Genomic DNA, 23,078 nt, shown 5'->3' on the forward strand with positions numbered 1-23,078 from the left:
GGCATTACTTGGGTTGTCACAGCGCTTTTCTGTTTGTGACAATAACCCATCTTGATTATAGAAAATCTTGGGACTATAAAACATATAGAAATAAGCAATTAAAATCACCTGCAATTCTGCCTCCCAGAGATAACCACTGTAAACATTTTTGTGCAATTCCTTTCTGTGCAAATTTTCAGCAGCCATAAAGGGTTAAACAGAACACCAGCCTCTCCTAGAGTTAAAGGGAGCAGAGCTCTGGGAGTCCCCAGGTGAGAGAGGCCTCAGGCAAACATTCCAGGTGAGACAGGCCTCGGGCAAACTCTGGACTCAGGAAGAAAAATGAGAAATCATGACAAGCAACAGGTTTCTAAAGCCCCTTCACTGCCTATGGGAGAGCCCAAAGGACTGATAAGCCTTGCTCCTCCGAGCCTAGGCCTGAGTACATGGTAGAGACCACTGCATTGCTCGCCATCTTGGAAAGAGCTTCTGTTCCCCTTCCTCAGGCTTCAGCAACAGAGGTTCAACTTTCCCAAAACCCCCCAGCCCTTCCCCCAGAGTTAGTCTTGGGTCATTCAAAAACCCTTTACCAACACCTCCTCTGTAGCAGACTGTGCAGGAACCATTAGGATTCAGTGTAAAGAATGCCATGATCAGCACCAAACACAAGGACGGAAAAGAAGTAGCAGATGGCAGAATCCATGCAACACCCAAATCTGACCTTCGGCAGAAAATTGCTCAGCGCCTAGTCTCACTATACCTCACCTGAAACCATAGAAGCTGTGGGTCTCAGGGCTTCCAGCAGGAAACCAGCCCCAGCTAAAGGAAGCACAGAAGAGCCCAGATAGAGCTGAACTTCTGAGCCTTTCATTTCACCATCATTAAAACCCTCAGGCTCCCAGAGACCAGCTTTACCCCAGTAGTAAAAGCAAAGCAAGAAGAAGAAGTCCAGCAGGGAGACCCAGAGTACATGGGGGACACGACTATGGCTGAACCCGTACTGCAAGCTTGAGCGTGAGTAGAAGTCAGAAATATGGACATCTAGATAAAGAACCTTTACCCCATTCACGCACAAGCGCAAAAAGGCTATTTAAACCTACCTTTTTACACTTCAGCTTCCCATAATTAAAAATAGTAACTAGAATGTGAATAGCTGACTGCCTGCTGTCTCCCAACCACTCTGCAGCAGGTAGGCAAGCACACACAATGGATACTTGCAAATGGACAGTACAGAAATGCTCGTTGAACACAGAGAAGCAAGTGGTGGCTTGGAAGCAGATCTGAGTTTGAATTTTGACTCTACCACATTTATTAGCTGTGTGACCTTGAGCAGGTGACTTCATATTTCTGAGCCTCAATTTCTGAGACTCCTCCAAAAAAAAGGAGATAATATATACCTTTTAGATTAGTTGTGAGGATTAAATGAAGGAATATATTAAATGAGGACCAGCACCATACCTGGGACATTGTAAGTGTTCAATAATGGTAGGTATTTCTTCCATTACTATCAGGAGAATGAGAAAGAGAATTAAGATTCAATTATGATGCTTCAGAAAGACCACACCAGAGCAAAGCTGTGAGGTCTGACAGCTGCAGATACATAGCTTCTTGGTGCCAGATGTGAAATCTAGATGGGAAGAGGTTGCAAGAGCCCATCGTTTTATGTGGCAGCAGAGTCCTGGTTTGAATTGAGAGTCCCCTTTTCCCAGGCTCTGTAGCTTCCTGGGAAGCCCCATCTCTAGAGTTGTTCAGGAAAACTCTGTATACCAGTTCTTGGGGGTTTTGAGAAGATATTCAGGCATCAGGTTTGACCAGATCACCTCTGGGAGTCCCTCAGCTCTGACATTTGGTCAGCGGTCTCATACGGCTGCCATTGTCTCACCCTTCATGGGTGAGTATTAGTGTGTATCCACAGGACACTTCCACATGTTCTCACAAAGAGCCTGGGAGGTTGGCAGGGCAGGGCGTGTCATCTCCACTTTATGGAATTAGGAAAGGAAGACTCAGAGAGGTAAGTCATTTGCCTGCAGTCGGATATCAGTAGGTAGAGTCGTATCCTGAAAACTATGTGCAAGGAGATACTGGAGACTTGGTATTATCTAACCAGAAAGAAAACCAGAACATGCAAAACTATGGCATATAGTAGAATGTGCCAAGTTCCAGCTCTAGCACCATTATATTTCTGTTACTCAGAGCCACCCGTTGGTTTTCAGGTACGACAGCTTTGGCCGCCTGACGAATGTGACCTTCCCTACTGGCCAGGTGAGCAGTTTTCGAAGTGATACAGACAGCTCAGTGCATGTCCAGGTAGAGACCTCCAGCAAGGATGATGTCACCATAACCACCAACCTGTCTGCCTCAGGTGCCTTCTATACACTGCTGCAAGGTAAGCCACGTGGGAGCTTGGGGACATTGAGGCAAAAGGGTGGGGAGACCCATTTGGAAGAAAACGACACAAGAAACAATCTGCTACTGGAGCTGCCCCAAAACAGGAAAGCATTACAACTGGTTTCCCTCTGTACAGCCATCTAATTTTCAAAATATACCAGCGTGAGTCCTATAAATTCTCTCCCAGAAGCTTCAGAGTAATATTTCATTGTCTCATCCCATTATCATCAGAACAAAGGGTAGAGAATCCATTAGCTCCTAATCCAGGTGACCTCGCTATTCTGCCATTCTAATGGTTCTCAGATTAAAGGCACATTCTCGCACGGTTGCAGGCAAGGACAAAGGACGGAATAATTACACCTGGTACGAAAGGGATTTGGGCATGCAGATGTCCTTCCTGAAGCTCAGGTGAGAATGGTTTGTGCCCCTGCTAGGATTCCACAGAGAGGAGACCCTTCCTCTGCAACCATGACACAATCCTTGATATGAATTGATCTTTCTGCTTTAGCTAACGCAGTGATGAGCCATTGCTGTACATTGTCTGCCTCGATTGTTCTCATGGGATGTGGTACCCCAGAGTGGAGCTTGCAACTTTGTTGGACTTAGTAAGCATGAAACAGAAAAGAAACCATCACCAGGAAAAGCTGTGCTTGATCTACCCCCACCCGCCGCCCAGCCCTCCACGGTGTTTTGTACTCCCAGAAGCTTTGACACAAAGGAGTAAAAAGATCACTGGGCTGGGAGTCAGAAACCTAAATTCTAGTCCTGATGCTGCCACCACTTCACCGTGGCCCTTGATTTTCTTCTCTGGGAAAAGAAAGCAAGCTGAAGCCATGTCAAAGGTGTGGGGCAGTGCAAACAGCAGAAGTTCTCGGTGAGACAGACTGGGCCCCTATGCCTGCTGTGCCAGTTCTTACCTGTGTGAATTGGGTGGAGTCGCTCTTCTCTGGGCCTCAGTTTCTGGGTCTGGGAAATGGGGCTGAATTACAATACCTGCCTCTTAGGGTGGCTCAGACCATCTCTTTAGACAAGGTACATAGAGTGACCAGCCTAGGCCAAACACATAGTATTACTCAGTAAGTTCTTGTTGGATCAATTAATTCATTAACAAGCAGTTTGATTTGCCATAAGAAAATAACTGTATATGTTCACAGCCGCTTTTACTCCCAAATGTAGTCCTATGCCTTTAAAAAAGCTCTAAGAACAATAGCGGTTCTCAGTCAAAGAGAAACCGAGCCCTAGAGTTCCTTCCCCAGCAAGCACCTATTGCAGTGGGTTGGGACTCACCCCAGGTATTTATGCTCTGACTGGCCTATTACCCAGAGAAGGTACCCACTCGGAGCCAGCCAAGCTTTTGCCTGACCAACAAGAGCAATCTGCTGATCACTTGGACATCTTGTCCTTCAAACCTGTTTTCTTCCCTGTGGTTAAGAATTGTCTCAGATCCTCCATACCACTAAGCTGGCTTTGAGTAATTTTCTCAAAAGTGAATGCAGGCTTTCTTATATTTGGGCAATTCAAAAGTACCATTTAAAAACATTTCAAAATGTACCATCAATTTAGTAACAACTCTTTGGGGAGTAAAGGGTGGGGCAATTCATACAAGGACATAAGACACATTGCCATTTCAGCAACATTAAAATGTGAAAAGGAAAAGTGCGACTTGGAATCCAGGAAACATGGTACCTGTGTTTTCTCTTTGGTACCTCTGCCAAGCTCCCTTTCCTCCTTTTATACAAGGCCCAGATGCTCAGTTTTGCAGCCGCCTCAGTAGTCTTTGTAAAAAGCTCTTTCAGTTTCATCTTGTGTCTGAACTAGGGGAAGAAATAAGAAGTAGCTACTAATGAGCAGCAGCCTTGGGAAGTCACAGCTCACATTAAATGGGGATCATTTGAGATGGGCCTTTGCAGATGCAGTCCCATCCAAAGTCACCATTAATGGACATATGTGGATTCAGCAAGAAGCAGCTTTGAAAGATAAATTGACACATGCTTTTTCACTGTTCAGAGGAAGTAAAATACAGATTGTCAGTGAATAATGCATAGCAAGTTTGAGGCAGATTTTAGAATCCTATGTGTGAGAGAGGAAAAGGGAGAAAAGTGGAGGGAGGAAGGGAGGGGAGAGGGGTGCCAACTGGATGCCATTCAGGCGGGGAAGATGCAGTGAGGGTTTTCCTACAAAAACTACATCCTGATAGCTAAACATAGCCTCGTATATATCTAGTTCAGTCCGGCAAATGTTTACTAAGCCCATGCAATAAAAATAACACTAGCTAACATTTGGAGCACTTATTGGTATGGAGTATATTTTTAGTGTGTTTTACATTCACAGTCCTATTTGATCCGTACAACAACCCAATGAGGTAGGTATTATTAATATCACCCATTTTCTAGATGAAAGCACACTGAGGCACCTAGAGGTTAGGTAGCTTGTCCAAAGTCACACACCTAGTAGGGTCATTCGACCCAGAACCCATTCTCTTAACCACTAATCTAAAGGCAATGGGGAGCTATTGAAGGACCATGATCACAGTAGAAAAGTTCACTCTGACACGTATGTGACATGCGGTGCAGGAGATAGAATGACAAGAGACGTGACAGTGACTAGCACAGTACAAGGTACATAAAACTAGTAATAGCTAACATTTCTATAACACTTACTATATGCCAAATACTATTCTCAGCTCTCCATATTTATTATCTCAATCCTATAAGGTAAGGGTAGAGTTATTATCCCCAGTATACAGATAAAGAAACAGAGGCATAAGAGGTTACAGAATTCTCCCAAGGTCCTACAGCAAGAGAATGGCAGTGCTGGGACTTGAACACAGGTAGCCTGGCTCCAAAGTCCATAGTCTCAATCTCAACACAAGAGTGCCTCTCATGGGAGGCACTGACATATTTGAGAATTTGGTCATTAATGGAATGGGGAACACTACACCCCTCAGCTGCAAGACTACTAATGAGCCCCATAGAGAGGTTAAGGGGTGTGTAAGGGTGGCACTCATTCTGACCAGAGGGACGGGGAAAGCTTCTCAGAAGAGATGACATTTAAGCAGAGCCATTAAGGAAGGACTTGGCCTAGCATTTATTGAAGAGAAGGGCAGTGCAGACAGAGGAAACAGCCCAGGAAGGATAAAAGGCAGGAAGCTGCAGCGAAAGTCAGAGAGATTGTTTCCATTTTTAGAAAAGAACTCAGTGTGCATTTCACAGCTGAAATTTACTTTATTCTCCAGAAGCTGCTTTTAGCTAAAGATCCAAATTAAAAATATTTTAAATTTCAAAATCAGATCTATTTTTAAAAGATTGTCATATATGTGTGTATAGATAGATAGATAGATAGATAGATAGATAGATAGATAGATAGACTCCTCAACTTATGATGGGGTTATGTCCTAATAAACCCATTGTAAGTTGAAAATATCTTAAGTCAAAAATGCATTTAATGCACCTAACTTACTGAACATCATAGCTTAGCTTAACCTACCTTAAACGTGCTCAGAACACATTAGCCTACAGTTAGACAAAGTCATCTAACACAAAGCCTATTTTATAATAAAGTATTGAATATCTTATGTAATTTATTACTGCTTTTACATCATTGTAAAGTCGAAAAATCATTAAGTAGATCCATCACGAGTTGGGAACCATCTGTATGTACACATATATGACAATGATTATATTTATATATATATATATAAGTAAATAAATATTTATATAATATATATATGTTTATATATATTTAAATATATGTAAATACATATGTATTTAAAAATGTGTATATAAATACATATGTATGTGTATATATATGTATATTTGGCATTCTCTCAGTGATTTAAGTATTGGAGTTATTTTTCACCTTGTTGTAAAGAACATTGTTACCCTAGTATATATCAAGAGCCTTAAAAATGTTCAACCCTTTGCTCTATTAATCCTACTTTTAGGAGTCTATTTTGATTAAATAACCTAAAAGGAAGACATTGATTTATCTAAAAAATATGTTTTTAATTGAGATATGATTCACATGCCATAAAATTCACCCCTTGAAAGTGTACAAGTCAGTGGTTTTTAGTATATATACAAAGTTATGCAACAATTACTGCTATGTAATTCTAGAAAAATTTTATCCCCCCCAAAAAAGAAACCCTATACTCATCAACAGTCACTCCCCACTCTCCCTTCCCCTCATTGATCCTCCTTCTATCTCAATGAATTGGCCTCTTCTGGACATTTCATATAAATGAACTCACACAATACAAGGCCTTTTATGTCTGATTTCTTTCACTTAGCATAATGTTTAAAATATATTTATTTGTTGTGTTACTTGTAATTATGAAAACTGGCAGCAATCTATTTGAGGGTTGGTTAAATAAATTATAGTATTTCTATACAATGGAGTACTACACAATCATTAATAAAAACTTTCATGGAAAACACTCAACGATGTAATACAATCATCAGTGAAAAACTCTGTAAGCAATATTTTATACTATGAATATATTAGGAAATATCCCAACATCTAAGAAAATGCCAGCATATTTACAGTGGTTTTCTTTGGGTATTGAGATGATGGATAATCCTACATTTTCCTAGGTTTCTTCAATAATAATGTTTTGTCTCTATAATCAGAAAAACAAACACATTTAAAAACCAAGCCACTGTCTCTGCTATGTACACACACCGCCCTCCATGCTCGCCCATCTGAACAAAGTCTGTCCCTCTCCCCTCCCTCAGACCAGGTCCGAAACAGCTACTACATCGGGGCCGATGGCTCCCTGCGGCTGCTGCTGGCCAACGGCATGGAGGTGGCACTGCAGACGGAGCCCCACCTGCTGGCTGGCACTGTAAACCCCACTGTGGGCAAGAGGAATGTCACGCTGCCCATAGACAACGGCCTCAACCTGGTGGAGTGGCGACAGCGCAAGGAGCAGGCTCGGGGCCAGGTCACCGTGTTCGGGCGCCGGCTGCGGGTGAGCAAGGCCTCCAAGCAGGTCTGCGCCTGTGGAGGCTGGGTCCTGGGGGGAAAGAATGAGGAAGAATCTGGAGAACTGGGTTCTGTTCTTGAAACTGCTCCCGGGGGAGAAAGTATTCCTCTGCCTCAGTTTCTTCATTTGCAAAAGGGGGAAAGTAAAGTAGGCAACTCATGTCATCTTTTTGTACATCTTTTCAGTTGTCACTTGTGGGAAGATTACTGGCTTTGGTGTTAGTCTGGCCTAAGTTGGATTTCCAGCTTCTGCTATTCCCTGAGCAAATTTGGACAAATCCATTATCTCTTAAAGCCTTGATTTCATTATCTATAAAATGGGGAAGATAAAACCAATTTTACAAGTTCCTACAAAGATTAGAAAAAAGTGCCTCATGCAGAGTCTGGCACATAATAAGTGGTCAGTAATATCTACTCTTGTTGGTTCTGTTATTGCTATTCTTGCTACTATTATTGTTATTACTATTGCTAATATGTCTAAAAATTCAGTTTAGATGTTTGGAACCAAAGCCACATTCTCCACTATTTCCAGGCAATTATCCTTCCTAAATGGGCAAAACGACCCCACCATAGCTGTCACTGCCAGTGGGTTGGCATCTGTGGTCTGGCATTTTAAAGTGTTTTCCAATGCGTGGATGCCCTGACCCAGCCCTTTCTCTGCCTCACTCCTATGTTCCTGTAGAGTGTGGCTTCTGCCCCAGAGCTCTTCCCAGCTTCTACCCAGCTTCTCTTCCCTCCAGCTTTAGAAAGGAAGGCGATGGGGAGATTGAAAGGGAAGAAACTAGCCCTGGCTTTCAGCACAGCACCTTGCAGACCACGGCTATTCTGTAGAGACTAGCTGAGCTGAAGGGAACCACCAAACTGAACCAGATGTCCCTGACTCCTAAAAACCACAGAAGCATCCTCATGCAACACGGCTGCCATTCAGCAAAGAAAGTTCATTGAAGCCTCTTGTTCACACATGGGGCCCCTGAGTTCCAAAGAGGGAAGGGAGTTTCTTCCAGACTCACATAGCTAAGTTAAAGGCTAGAAAATAAGTACCCTGTCTCATAGTTCAATTCAACAGAAACATTAAGTGACTTATTCCGTATCACACAACTAGAGCCAGAAAACCAATCTTCCTGCCTGCCCGCAACAGCCAAGAACTCTGGTAACAATCTATTCTGAGAAACGACCTTTCCCTAGTTCCCTGAGGAAGGCCTAGCTGTCTTTGTTCTCTGTGGCCTCGCTGAGCCCTTGCCTGAATTCTCCAGCAGCCCCTCATGCACATCTGAGGCAGTGCACTTAACGGAAACTGTGACGTGGGCTGTATGTGTAGCCTTGAGCAGCTCCTCTGAGCCACATACTAGTCCTCTGCAGAAGCCAGATAATATATTCGACATACATAGCCCAGTGCTGGTAGACCCCAGGTGCTCAATAAGTGGTAGCAGTTAGTGCTATTAGGATTTCCTCTCTGCCACATGAGCTGGACCAAAAGTTTCCCAGGCTTGAATTGGTCCCTCTCCCAGCCTGAGATTAATGGCGCTCCAGTGAGGTGTCCACATCTCCGCGTCCTCCCCATATAAATGGCCACCCACAGTGCGGCATGTGGAATTAGAATGTTAGCCGGGTGCACCTCCCCATAATGGAGCTCATTTTTTATATAACTGTGAACTGTTTTAATAAAGAAAGATGGAAAATAATCTCATTGCCGCCACCACCAAGCACAGGAAGCATTAGGTGGTTCCCCAGTGAGCTGCTTAATTCAATTTTATGAATTTTGCCACAGAGGTATAGCTTCCCTTCACTAGAGGTCCTCCAGAGGATAAGGGGGCAGCTGGCTAGGTGGCACCACCTTGGGGGCAGTCACCGGGGACCTTCCAAATGAGGCTGTAAAAAGGGCTCCATCATTGTTGGTGATGCAGATTTTGAATCTTCCTTTGCACTCTCGGCAAAGAACACAGCTTCAGCCTCCAATGCCTCTGATTTTTCATGGGAATTGTCTGCCACACTGTTTTTGCTTCTGCAATTGTGTTTGATTACCCCTGGGAAGGCAACCTTATTATAACCAGGCCATTCACAGCTAAAGTCATCTCAGCATCATCATTATAAATCCTTATTTTCCAGGCTTTAGAATTTGTTTGGGGAGAAGGGAGAGACACACATGTCTTTACTTCCTGTGAGAATGACTGTGATCATTAGCTGTCATTTAATGCAAATAATTGCAATCATTAATTCAGTACCTTCTATGTGCCCAGCACTCCACTAGGTAATTTACTTCTGTTTCTTCAATCTTCCCAACAGCCCTGCTGTTTTACAGAGAAAGAAATGGAGACTCAGAGAGGGAATGGCACTTGCCCAAGGTCATACAGAAAACTTAGTCACAGAGTTGAGGCTTGAATCCTGGCCTTAATTCCTAGACCTGAACCTTTTTTTTTTTTTTTTTAACCACACAAGGCCCCAGAAGGCCTTTCATTACCTCAGTCCATGTGTGCTATTTTGCATCATGTGACCTACCTTGGCTGCTCTCCTCTTGGGTCTTCCTGAGACTTTTCAAATTTAACCAGTGACTAAGGGAAGAATGAGAAAATGTGCCCAAATGCCAGACCCCAATTAAAGGAAGTCAGCATTTTACTTTCAGAGTACCTAGCAGCGTTTCAGGGGTAACTGGTACCTAAGGGGTGGATCCAAATACATAAACAGGGCTCTGAAGTATATTTCGTTATTAAAATATGAAAAACCTGACTTATTGCTACCCTTGCGGGAGCCCTGTATTTCTGACTCTGATAGGAAATTGAATTGTTTGCTGACCTAGTAGCCCAGGTAGAGCTCATACAAGGGGCTTATGATCCTGGAGGCAGGAGCAAGATGTTCCAAAGCTAGGACTGTGTCCCCAGGCGGCCCACAGCCAGAAAAGCTGTCCCAGATTCAAATGCCCAATGCCTCCCATTGTTTCCAGGAAGAAGAAGGAGGAGGCTTGGAAGCTGACTGAAGTGACAGAGAAGCCCTAATTGTGGTGACAGAGGGCAGGAGAGATCCTACCAGGGAAGGGAAGTCCTAAGCCCCAAGAAGGGGCAGACTCTCTGAGAGGACCGCTAAGCATTTGTTGGCACATTGCAGTGGTGACAGTCAAATCCAGATGCAGTCATTCACCAGCCACAAGATCTGGAGCATGTCCCTTCTCATCCTGAGCTCTGGTCTCCTCAGTGTCAGACACTAGTGCAGGGCCTGGCACATAATAAATGGGTCAGGCACTGATTTGCTGGACCCACGGGGCCTGTTCTCTTTTAGGAGGGAGTCAGGAAGGATCTGCCTTGTCCGCGTTAGAGGAATCACGTTAGGAAATGATGTGGATTATCTTCAGTAACAGCTACTCTTTGCTCAGCATCTGCATCATCTTTATCCTCACAACATCACTGTGTAATTAGCATTATTATTCCCATTTTACAGATGAGGAAACTTCACCGAGCTGACAAGTGACAGAGCCAGAACCCAAACCCTTGTCTGTTGACACCTATGACCTGTGCTGCCCCCTCTACTTAGGAGCTTCTCAGACCAAAGTTCTCAAAATCCAGATTAACTTCTTCCTCCTCCTCCTGCTCCAGGTTCACAACCGGAACCTCCTGTCTCTGGACTTTGACCGCGTGACACGCACGGAGAAGATCTATGATGACCACCGCAAGTTCACCCTCCGGATCCTGTACGACCAGGCAGGGCGGCCCAGCCTCTGGTCACCCAGCAGCAGGCTGAATGGCGTCAATGTGACCTACTCCCCAGGGGGGCACATAGCCGGCATCCAGAGGGGTATCATGTCTGAGAGAATGGAATATGACCAGGCAGGTCGCATCACGTCCAGGATCTTTGCTGACGGGAAGACATGGAGCTACACGTACTTAGAGAAGGCATGTGTCTATCTCCCTCTGTCAGTGGCCTTGCCATGTAGAAAGCCGGTCATTGTGGCTCAACCCATGGCCAGGCCCAGTCTGCTGACCTTGATGGTTCTGACCCATATAGTCTCCAAAAGGCAATGTTCAGGGAAATCTTCAACAGAGGGCCAGGGCTCCCAAGAGGTATCTGGATGGATCATGTTGATGCCATCGCAGATGGGGGTCCCGGGGCCGGAGAATATGAAAGTTGCAGCTGATAGACTGGAGCTGGGAGCAGGCCCAGACACCACCCTGACTTACGGAGAAAGACTGGACTCGGGTAGGGGTCTGCTCCCAGATCTAGGTCACATGGGGTGATCTGGTCACAGAGAACAAGGCAGAGCCTAGGGATCAGTAATTAGGCCGAAAGTACTTAAGTCTGAGCTTTGAAGGCTGGGTGTGGCCTTAGTAAATCCCTTCTGTTTCAGGTCAGGATTCGTTTCATCCCAGGGGCAAGGAATAATAAGAAAGGGCCTGATATCAAAAGTTGGACCCAAATAGGAGAAAATGGTTGCTTTGATGCCTAGATCCTTCTGACTTATTCCTGAAACAGAGTCTATACTTCATGCCAAATTCTGGCCCCCAGATTCTTACTTTGTTTCCTGTGCCTGGTCACCTGTCCCAGGCCCAGGTTCTGCTTGCTCTGTGGTCAGTCTTCCCTCCTGGGCTGGGTGAGCATCTCCAAGAGCAATTAGTAGTGCTAAGGGAGACCATGCAGGTCATCCAGCATACTACAAAACCAAGCCCAGAGAGGGAAAGAACTTTACCAGGGCCACACAATGAGTCCGTTGTTAGAAGCCAGGTTTTCCCATTACCATGTGACCCGTTACTACATAAACAATTGTGCAAAGCCTTAAACAACTTTCTCAGACATGGTCTTTATCCTGAAGGCCACAAGGAGTCAACAGAAGTTGTTTAGCAGTCAATAGACATTGTCAGATGGTGTTTTAGGAAAATCATTCTCACTTGAATAGGGAAATTGATTTAAGAGGATTCTGGAGCAAGGAAGCCAGGAGACAGGAGGCTACACATACTTTAGGCCAGTGCTTCCAACCTTTCTTATACCCCGTTCCACACTGAAATCATCATTTTTGTGCCCTTCACAGGGGCAAACAGACAAGGCTGCTCACCGTAAGAAGGACAATTGCCTGAGTGCTCTGAGGCCCGGCCCCAGGCCCTGCCAGGCCGAGGACTGAAGGAAATCCTTATTTGAGCACATCTGTACCCACTGCAGTATCTTATGACACATTGGTTGGAAAGCTCAGGTGTGGGCATAACTTAGGAGAACCACCAGTTTCCTTGGTCTTTCATTCCTTTCCTTAAGTCTTGGGCACACAGACCTACCCTTCCTCCCCACCACCCTGCTCTCATCTCTGGTTTTCCTTTCCCTCCAGTCCATGGTGCTGCTCCTTCACAGCCAGAGGCAGTATATCTTTGAGTTCGACAAGAACGACCGCCTCTCTTCTGTAACAATGCCCAACGTGGCCCGGCAGACGCTAGAGACCATTCGTTCAGTGGGCTATTACAGGAACATCTACCAGCCCCCTGAGGGCAATGCCTCAGTCATCCAGGACTTCACTGAGGACGGCCACCTCCTCCACACCTTCTACCTGGGCACCGGCCGCAGGGTGATATACAAGTACGGCAAGCTGTCGAAGCTAGCCGAGATGCTGTACGACACCACCAAGGTGAGCTTCACCTACGACGAGACCGCCGGCATGCTGAAAACCATCAACCTACAGAACGAGGGCTTCACCTGTACCATCCGCTACCGTCAAATCGGGCCCCTGATCGACCGCCAGATCTTCCGTTTCACCGAGGAAGGCATGGTCAATGCTCGTTTTGACTACAACTATGACAACAGTTTCCGGGTGACCAGCATGCAGGCCGTGATCAACGAGACCCCGCTGCCCATCGATCTCTATCGCTATGACGACGTGTCAGGCAAAACTGAGCAGTTTGGGAAGTTTGGTGTCATCTACTATGACATTAACCAAATCATCACCACTGCGGTCATGACTCACACCAAGCACTTTGATGCGTACGGGCGGATGAAGGAAGTGCAGTACGAGATTTTCCGCTCGCTCATGTACTGGATGACTGTCCAATACGATAACATGGGACGAGTCGTGAAGAAGGAGCTGAAAGTGGGACCCTATGCCAACACCACCCGCTACTCCTATGAATATGACGCTGACGGCCAGCTGCAGACCGTTTCCATCAATGACAAGCCACTCTGGCGGTACAGCTATGACCTCAATGGGAACCTGCACTTACTGAGCCCTGGGAACAGTGCACGGCTCACCCCGCTAAGGTACGATCTCCGTGACCGCATCACTAGGCTGGGTGACGTACAATACAAGATGGACGAGGATGGCTTCCTGAGGCAGCGCGGCGGTGACGTCTTTGAGTACAACTCAGCTGGCCTGCTCATCAAGGCGTACAACCGGGCTGGTGGCTGGAGCGTCAGGTACCGCTACGATGGCCTGGGACGGCGGGTGTCTAGCAAGACCAGCCACAGCCACCACCTACAGTTCTTCTATGCAGACCTGACCAACCCTACCAAGGTCACCCACCTCTACAACCACTCCAGCTCTGAGATCACATCCCTCTACTACGACCTGCAAGGACACCTCTTTGCCATGGAGCTGAGCAGCGGTGATGAGTTTTACATAGCTTGCGACAACATCGGGACTCCTCTTGCTGTCTTCAGTGGAACAGGCTTGATGATCAAGCAGATCCTGTACACGGCCTATGGGGAGATCTACATGGACACCAACCCCAACTTCCAAATCATCATTGGCTACCATGGTGGCCTCTATGATCCTCTCACCAAGCTCGTCCACATGGGCCGACGGGATTATGATGTGCTGGCTGGTCGTTGGACTAGCCCAGACCATGAGTTGTGGAAGCACCTTAGTAGCAACAACATCATGCCTTTTAATCTCTACATGTTTAAAAACAACAATCCCATCAGCAACTCTCAGGACATCAAGTGCTTCATGACAGGTGAGGACTGGGGCTCGTGCATTTCATCTTATGAAAGGTTCTGAGAACTCCTATTGTAAAAAGAACTGTTTAATGTATTTACCCACTGTTTCTAAAACTTATTTGACCCTTTTTGTAATCATCAAACACTAATATCTTGATTGATGCATTCCTTAGAATACACTTTGGGAGCTTCTGACCCAGAGATCAGGCTGACTATGAGTCCCTGATAAGTTGGGTGAAGATATGGCTAAAAAAGTCAGTTATCTTATTTGGGATGATGTAATAGAAAATTCAGACTTTGGAGACAGACAGAACTGGGCAAAGTGTCCACCACTTCTAAACTATGACAATCACAAAAATTATTTAACTTCCCTGAATTCCTGATTTGTGAATTGAAGTTAGAATACCTACCCTGACTCGGTAAGTTAAATATGCCCATTGTAAATCCTAAAGCAACCACTCTAGGAAAAATAAACCGAGGCATAGCTAATCAGTCAATGGTGGAGATAAAATGAAACTAACAAAAGATCCATCCAAAGAGAATAGGAAAAGAGAGACAAAAGAGCAAAGAACAGGCAGACAAATAGGAGCGGGGGGAAAAACACTTACCTGGTAGGATGGTTGCAAAGGTAAAATGAGATACATTTTAGAACCTGCCTAGCACAATGCATGGTTCACGTTGGTTCCCTTACCTCTACCCTCTGATTTAAAAAGTGGGCTTTGCTTTCCACTGCTGTGAATCCAGCTTGAGTATAAAGTGTCTCATAGGTCACACAGGCCAGAAATGTCTCCAGCAGCCGCAGTCCTCCCCCCGAGCAGCCACTCCCTGGCTAGTCACAGAAGACCTCAAGAGTCAGAGTGGCTATGGGGATTCAGGTCTGGATGAAGCCAGCACTTTTTATAGAAGAGAGTTTGTGGTGGGCAAAAACTGGGCATATTCCAACTTGTAAACCTAGTAGTCTCCCCCTCTTTTGTCCTACAACACAATCCTCTTACCCCGTATTTTCATTCATTCAGCAAATGCCTCTTCTGTGCAGCTACCGTTTGAGGCACTGAGGATAGAAAGATGACCCCTGCCCTCCAGGAATTCACACTGCAGGAGGGGAGACCATTGCTATCCAGTGTGAGGGGCCCATGGTGAGGGGTTGCACTGATGCCCCTTAAAACACAGGAGGCACAACACAGGAGGGAACAGCCAATATTTGAGACCCACTTCCCATCAAGTAATGGGGAGAAGGGCAACCCAGGGAGAGGGACCTGTACATATAAGAGTGTAGACAGGGCAGGATGCACAGCTCACATGAGTGTCCCTTAGGGACATGGCTTCCAGGTCCCCAAACTTGGTGGCCCAGTCTGGACCCTGTTTCTACTGACAGCAATTGGAGGATCCCTCTTTCAGGGAAGAATTCCAGATGACCATGTTGAGAGAATCAGGTGGTCATGTTGGGCGTCCCAAGAGTGGGGAAGACGAGAGAACACAGTGGCGGGCAGGTGTGATGTAAACGCCCTTGGGGGCTGTGGATGAACAGGAATATCCCCACAAGGTTTCACAGCATTCACTGTGCTCAACTTGCTGCCGGCTCTAGAAAAGCTTAACATATTGGAAGGACATTTCCATTATATCTGTCTGCATTAATCACACCCCTGCCTCACCCTCCAATAAGTTACCTGTGAGATGTTTTCGTAGGTTATTGTAGCTGAAAAAAAAAGTGATGCAAACAAACGATTTTACTACTAAAAACCAAAATACTACTAATTCTCACTAAACCTTGCCTTTTAGCGTCCACGTGGGCTACATGCAACCTCATTCACATCCAGCAACAGCAATAATCAAAAGAGCATCTTTTTTCAAAAATTTCTTCAAGGCTTCTGAGATATACTCCAATTTAGGTCACATGGCTTAGGTCACATGGCAACCCCTGAGCCAATCACTATGGCTCGGGAGATAAATGCACTGATTGGCTCAGCCTAGGTCACGTGCTCCATTGCTGAACTCTTAAGTGGAGTCAGCTTTCCTAAAACTACATGAAGACCCCAAAAAGAAAGAGTGAGAAGGAAGAATGTATGCCAGGAAGGCAACCAAAATATGTCCACCAAAAATCGTCATGTACATATACTATTATGCTTAACCCTGACTTGCAGCTTGCGACGTAGGGATTACTGACTCCATTTACAGCGGAGGAAAATGAGGGTCAGAGAGATAAAGTCACTGGACAGCTAAGAAGTGGCAAGGCTGAAGTTAGAACTCTGCACGGATTCCAAAATCCTCATTCTTGGATTTGAATTCACTTTGTAAAATGCAAGGCTGTGCACTTGTGAAAGGGATTATTATTATTCATCACTGTCCCAGGCCACCACACGGCAGTCTGGGACAAATGGGTAAAGAGGAGCCTTTTAACATGAGGGAAATGTCTGCCTCTGATGTCATAAGAAGGAAGAGTAAACTTCCCAACTCTTCAGAAAAGCACTGTAGTTAAAAAAAAAAAAAGGAAACTGAATAAAACAATTTTCAGCATTTTTCCTCAAGGCATCATGAGAAAGTTTCCCACCTTCCATCACTTATAATTAAGGCCCAGCCCTCTTTTCAGCCCCCTGGATTCCTGGGAATTCGCAGTATTTCTGATAGAAGCTTTCCTTTGTGACTGCAAATTCTGATGCAAGTTCTCAGCCTCAGGCAAAATGGCTTTGTAGGGATCCCCTCCTCCTCCTTTCTGTTTGTTTTAATTTCCCAAAGAACCATCTGCCAAGAGTCACAGAATCAGAAATTCTTAGAAACTCAGTAGGAAAGGGACTTTGGAGAAAAGCTGGTCCAAGTGCCTCGTGTTACAAATGAGGAAATGGAGGTCGAGGGCCTTGGAGGCATGGGTTTAAGGAAACACGAAACCTCCTATGAGCCAGGAACCAAACTGCACACTGTAAAATACATTCAATCCAATCATTTATGTAGCAAACTGAGGACAGTTCCTGCTATATGATAGCTGCCCCAAATGCTAACACTATTAGTGTTCTTCTCCATGATTTAGTGGAAATCGTTTCTACCATCAATTGGCAGACAAGGAAACTTAGCCTCAGAGAAGTTAAGTAAACTGCCCAAGTTCACACAGTTTGCAAGTTGGCAAGCCAACGTCTGGACCTGGGCTTTGTCTTGCTTCACCATGTTCTTTCCCTTATATGATCTTTCTAAAAGTAGAAGCTGGGTTTCCAAGCTTTCCTTTCTCCCACCCCTTCATCTCAGCTCCTCCAGTTTTCACACCCAAGGAGGGGCTCTGGGACAGCCACAAAACCAAAAGAAAGAAAGAAAGGCAAACATGAGGTTCTTTAAGTGGAAGGTAACATGGGATGCAGCGGGGAGAGGGACATGGCTCTTGGCCCCCAAAGGACAGAATTGCTGGCTCTGAGGCTCAGCTCCAAATGTGCCTTCCCCAGACGTTGGATTCCAAGTCTGTGATCAGCACCACTTTGGCGTCTTCAGCTGCCCTTCCCAAGGAAGGCTGGGCCATGCTGGGACACTCTCTCCTGGAGGCCCCACGTCACCTCCTACCTGCCATCCAGGCTCTTCCTCCTCCAGCCACAATTTTTCTTTCTGGTTCTCTGCCTTGCTAAACTGCACTCTCTGCACTCTCTGAACATGCCCTGCACTCATCTCCCCTCTCCAGCTCTTGCCTTGTACACCAATCTTTGCTTAAAGGGCTCCCCTTTATCTCCATTGAAGCCTGGTGGAATTTACCCAGCTTTCAACGTTTGGTTTAACTGCCACCTTCTCCATGAAGACTTCATCAGTCTGTCCAACTGAAAGACTTCTGCCCTCCTTTCATCTTTTTTTCTTGTATCAACATTATTCATGCCCATGTCTCATCTCCCCCTGAGGGTCCTGAGTGTGCAAGGGTCCGTGTGACACAGTTCTAGGCACATAAAAGGCGTTCAGCAACAGTGAGCCAAGTAGCTGAGCACACACCCTCCACCCTCTTTCTTTTCCTTATCTTATGGCTTCCTGATTCCATTCTTTCATGGCAAAATCCTACCTGTCCCTATACCTAACATTTTATAACTAGTAATGCCCAAGGAATGTTTTAATCAATAAATCCCATGTCTCTGGGGCTAGAGTCCAATCTAAAGACTGGGAGGTTAAGTGACTTCCTCAGGCTGTCAGAGTAAGTACAAGGCAGGACTGGGTGGGGGTGGGGAGGGAGGACTCTTTGATCTTTGGTACAGGCCATCTCCTTGTCCTGTGGCACTTCAGCCCTGAGGCTCCGATCTCTGCGAAGAGGATTAGGAGAGGAGGGAAGATTTGTTTCTTAAGTGAATTTTCTCTTTGAAAGTCATTCATTAAAATGTCTCCTTTGGGAGTGGTGGTCCTCTGCCAGTGTTTCCTATAGACGTTGGGGGCTGGGTATGGAGGCATCTTCACCTGTCCTACAGCTGCCCCTGGGTATGAAGCTGAAGGGGGAGATGGAGTAAAAGAGGAGTCTGGAAATCTAGGCTCTACATAAGTTACATCTCACTTAGGTTTAGGCCAAGGATGGGATGCTAGGTCCCAAGAGTATGTTCAGCTTAATACCATGAAACCGTTTTCCAAGGTGCGTATCCCAGCTGACTCCCCCACCAGCAGCACTCCACACCCTCACGCCCACCTGCAGCCCAATTCTAGGCTGCTTTATTAGGACATGTCACCTCTGAGATCCACTTACCCCGTGGGGATATCTGTGCTTCTCTCCCCCCCAGATGTCAACAGCTGGCTGCTCACCTTTGGATTCCAGCTTCACAATGTGATCCCTGGCTATCCCAAGCCAGACATGGATGCCATGGAGCCATCCTACGAGCTTGTCCACACGCAGATGAAAACTCAGGAGTGGGACAACAGCAAGGTAATTCATGCACATGGCCGCCCACCTCTCTTGCCAATCAGACATTACAGGAGTGCATCCCACCAGCTTTTCAGGAAAGCTTGGGCCAATGATGGAAACATGTGGTTTGTCCACAGTGCCTGCCAGAAACTGTTCAGCAGGTAGTAACCCTACCACTGGCGAGCCACTGTGGACCCAGCTGTGATGGCACACAGACCCTCACAAGTTCTATTAAGGAGTTTTGTATGTTACACTGAGTTTGGAGTTAACACAAGAAAAACTATGAGCTTTTGTCACTACCCAGAACAAAAGTGCAAGGAGGGAAGGTGTGTTCTAAATACAATTTTTCTGAGCACCTGAACGCACCTGGCCTTGCGTGAGGTATTTTAAACAAGTTAACTCACAATTATCCCCTGGTATTATTGTTCTCGTTTTGTTACCAGAGAGCAGGCCCTTCTTGGCACAGCATCTCGAGCAAAGAATTGAATGAGATACCGAGGTAAAATAGTGAAAGAGCAGTTTATTAGGGAAAAAAGTACACTTCAAAGAGATAGGAGCCGGCCCGAGCAGAAAGCAGTGGCTCAAGGGCCATTATTAGAAGAGAAAGTACACTCCAAAGAGTTTGGAGCAGACCAAGCAAAAGAACATGCTCAAAAGGCTCAAAGGCCCCAACTGGCGAAGACTTGGAGTTTTTTTCCTGTTTTTTCTCTAGAATGGGCTGTTCCTTTCCGGGCATGGGACCACTTGATTGACACCTGTGATTGACTAGGGGCTACTACCTCATCTTTTTAGACTGTGCATGTTCCTTCCCAGAATCCAGTCTGTTATAATGATATTAAGGAACTTCTAGGCATATGTATGATATTCTAATGATAGTATAATGAGGCCCAGGTAAAATGAAGGTCATTGTGGCCTTCACTGCACAGGCATGAGTGACCGGTTTAATCTTGTTGGGTATTTTGTACCCATTTGTTTCCTCATTGGGGTATATAATTATAGTAAAAAGGGGACGTTTTGGACAGTCGCATTCTGTGGGTTGTGTTGGACGTGCAGGAAAGCAGTCACCCGATGCCTCTCTAACTGCCTGCCTTGTTTACTCCTTGAGAGCTGTGATTCCCATAAAATCTCTATGGGAAGTTGAGGGACAGGAGGTCTTTTGTTCTGTATCTGCTTCCTGCTGGGCAGGGGAGTAGAGCTGTCTCTACCTATTGGGGATTCACGGAACTCTCGCCCTTCTGATCTTAGATGAGAGGAAGGGGTCTCGAGATCTGCCTGGAAGACCACGTTGGCTTCTTTGGTTGGGACTGATAATCTTGCTGGGGTATCGTCTGTATCCCCAAGGCCCCTGAATGAAGAAAAATAGATTTTAATTAATAAATCTGTTAGCTCTATGGAGCCTGTGGCCTTTCAACCAGTCACTCAGTTGTTCAGGAGCTGGGCCCAGAACAGGTTGGGAAGAACATTAGACTTCAATGATTACAGTCAAGTATAAATCATAAGTTTTAGGGTAATTATCTAAAGCAGAGGGTAGGAGCAAAAAAACTGGGAAAAAGGAAACTTGAAGGAGAAGGAAACTTAAAATCTCTATAGGAAAGAAAACTTAAAGTTTTTCAGTGGGGAGTCTACTCACTTGGCCCATATCAATTTTACAGACTTCATGCCTGAGGCTTTCCAATGCCACACAGCATGGAAGGGGCAGAGCTGGGATTCAAACCCAGACATGTCTGTGGATGCTCAAAAAATGTTACTTTCTCTTGTCTTCCTTTTATGACCCCAATTTCAAAGACTCCTAGAATCATAGCTGTAAAGATCTTTAGAAACAGTTATATCCCACCCCCACTTCAGGCATCCATTTTCTCATTTCTCCCCCCCACCCCCGTCACCGCCCCCATTCATAATGTCTGTACTACTAGGAGCTGGCTCTTCCAGGCCCCACGCTGCACCTAATGAAAGCAGGAATGAATCAGGCAGAGACCAGACCTTCAAGGGGATCCCGGTCCAGGGGGACCCCAGCCTGAGGGAAAAAACGGGGTTGCCAGATCACACACTGCTGGTGGGCAGAAACTTACACTTCCATATTTCTTACTCCAGCCTGATTGCATGAGGTTTCAGCTTAGCTGCCTCCTTCCCCTAGACTCAGGAGAATGTGATTCTGTACCTCTCTGCTCTGGCAGCACCCTCTAGTTTCCTCTTTCACAGCACTCACCACATTAAATTTTAGTTCCTGTTTTCTTTCCTGTATCTTCACTAGACGGTGAACTCCAAAAGGGCAAGTACTGGGTCTTATTGGGTAACCAGCATACCACCTAGCCCACAGAAGGTGCATGGAAAACTCTCACTGAATGAACAAATGGTTAAAAGAAATAGACAACCTCTTGAGTTAGGCATTTTCCCACATTTTACAAATGAGGAGACCAGGGTTCAGAGTGAAAGTTGCCCAGGGTTGCTCAGCTGAAAAGTGGCAGAACGTGATGAGAGCCCACATCCATCTGGCCACAAAGCCCATCCTCTTTCTGCTGCTCTCTGTTGCCCTAGCCCTGCCCCTCAGCCCCTCCGCAGGCCCCACTGTCCCCTGGGCTGCCCCCATGCCCACAGCACGGCCTGTTCCCAGGGCTGATTCCAGCAGCTCAGCTCTTCTCCCACCACCAGGTTCCCTTCTCCACTGCTCAGAGCCCCAGTCTCTGACAGCCTGTTTGCCAACCTCTCCTGTCAATGAATTATTGATTTCTGCCCTTGGCAGACATCGGAGATCTTTGTTGTTGAGCACTCCAACTTTCGTGAAACTCTAGGAAATAATTGTTCACAGACAGGGTTCTATTAATTATAAAGAGGACTTAATTTCAATGAGAAGCGGGTGGGCCTGTTTCTAAAGCCATTTCCCCGAGTTGCTGATAAGGCCCAGGAGACTGCTGCTCCGCCAAGCTCCCCAGGCCATGGGAGGGACAAGTAGGTGGTATGTCAAGGAGACAGGGCCCAACCTGTCCCCCAGAGCAGCCAAGAGCAGGGACTCCTGACGAGCCCCCAGGAAGCACTGTGGGGAGGAGGCCTTCCTTCAATATCATTTATAAACATGGCAGAGAGCAGTAAAGCAGGGTAAGAGGGTTTATATAAATCACTACTTGCTTGTTATCTTACCTTCGTGCCAAGAATACGTTTCTTGCCATTCCTCCATCTAACATCACCCCCTTATCCTTGAACAACCCCACCTTCTCCACCTCGCTCCTCCACCTTCAGGCTGAGATATTCTGAGCCCTGTTTGTTCTCCCCTATTCCAGCAGCCCTTAAAACTGAGCCTCTATCATCAGACCTGAGTTCAAATGTCGGCTTGAACACTTACCAGTTGTATGACTGTGGGCCAGTGACAACCTCTTTGAGCCTCAGTTTCCTTAGATGTAAAATCAGAATAGTAATAGTACCTGCTATATAACGTTAATATAGAGAGCAAATGAGATAATGAACGGGAATTATTTAGCTCAAAGATGAAGACATGTTATCTATAGCTATTACTTCTCTTAGACTACCAGTTATCACATTCGATTGTAGTTTTTTTGTTGTCACATGTCTTTCCCCACCAAATGGTGAGTTCTTCAAGGGAAAGATGACATCTGATTCATTGTTGTATTTCCAGTGCTCAGGAAAGGGCCTGACTCAAAGTAGGTGCTCTCTGAACAGTTTCTGAATGGAAGGATGGGTGATTGGGTGGATAGAGGATGGCTGGCTGCTGTAGTGATCAGCGGTATAGCTGCATGCTACCATTAATAAATACCGTGTTTGCCCGAAAGTAAGACCTGGACGGACGGTCAGCTGTAATGCGTCTTTTGGAGCAAAAATTAACGTAAGACCCGGTATTATATAAGATCCAGTATTATATTATATGATATCACATTACATTTTATTACATTATATTATACCCAGTCTTATGGTAAAATAAGACCAGGTCTTATATTAATTTTTGCTCCAAAAGATGCCTTAGAGCTGATTGTCCGGC

General features: G+C 45.8%; 1 protein-coding gene across 14 annotated transcripts in view; it reads left to right on the forward strand.

The window, feature by feature from the left end:
* The window catches only part of TENM4 (teneurin transmembrane protein 4), a 2,724,551-nt gene that overhangs the window by 2,695,845 nt on the left and 5,628 nt on the right, over positions 1 to 23,078 (forward strand). For all 14 annotated transcript variants that reach the window (XM_074335694.2, XM_074335702.2, XM_074335700.2 and 11 more), the window contains 5 exons: positions 2,193 to 2,365; positions 7,101 to 7,336; positions 10,935 to 11,231; positions 12,650 to 14,264; positions 18,969 to 19,111. In XM_074335694.2, the coding sequence (XP_074191795.2) occupies positions 2,193 to 2,365; positions 7,101 to 7,336; positions 10,935 to 11,231; positions 12,650 to 14,264; positions 18,969 to 19,111 (2,464 nt within the window). The remainder of the gene's footprint in view (positions 1 to 2,192; positions 2,366 to 7,100; positions 7,337 to 10,934; positions 11,232 to 12,649; positions 14,265 to 18,968; positions 19,112 to 23,078) is intronic.

Source organism: Rhinolophus sinicus, chromosome 14 (assembly GCF_057876585.1).
Source record: "Rhinolophus sinicus isolate RSI-liver-muscle chromosome 14, RSI-T2T, whole genome shotgun sequence".
NCBI classification, from domain to species: Eukaryota; Metazoa; Chordata; class Mammalia; order Chiroptera; family Rhinolophidae; genus Rhinolophus; species Rhinolophus sinicus.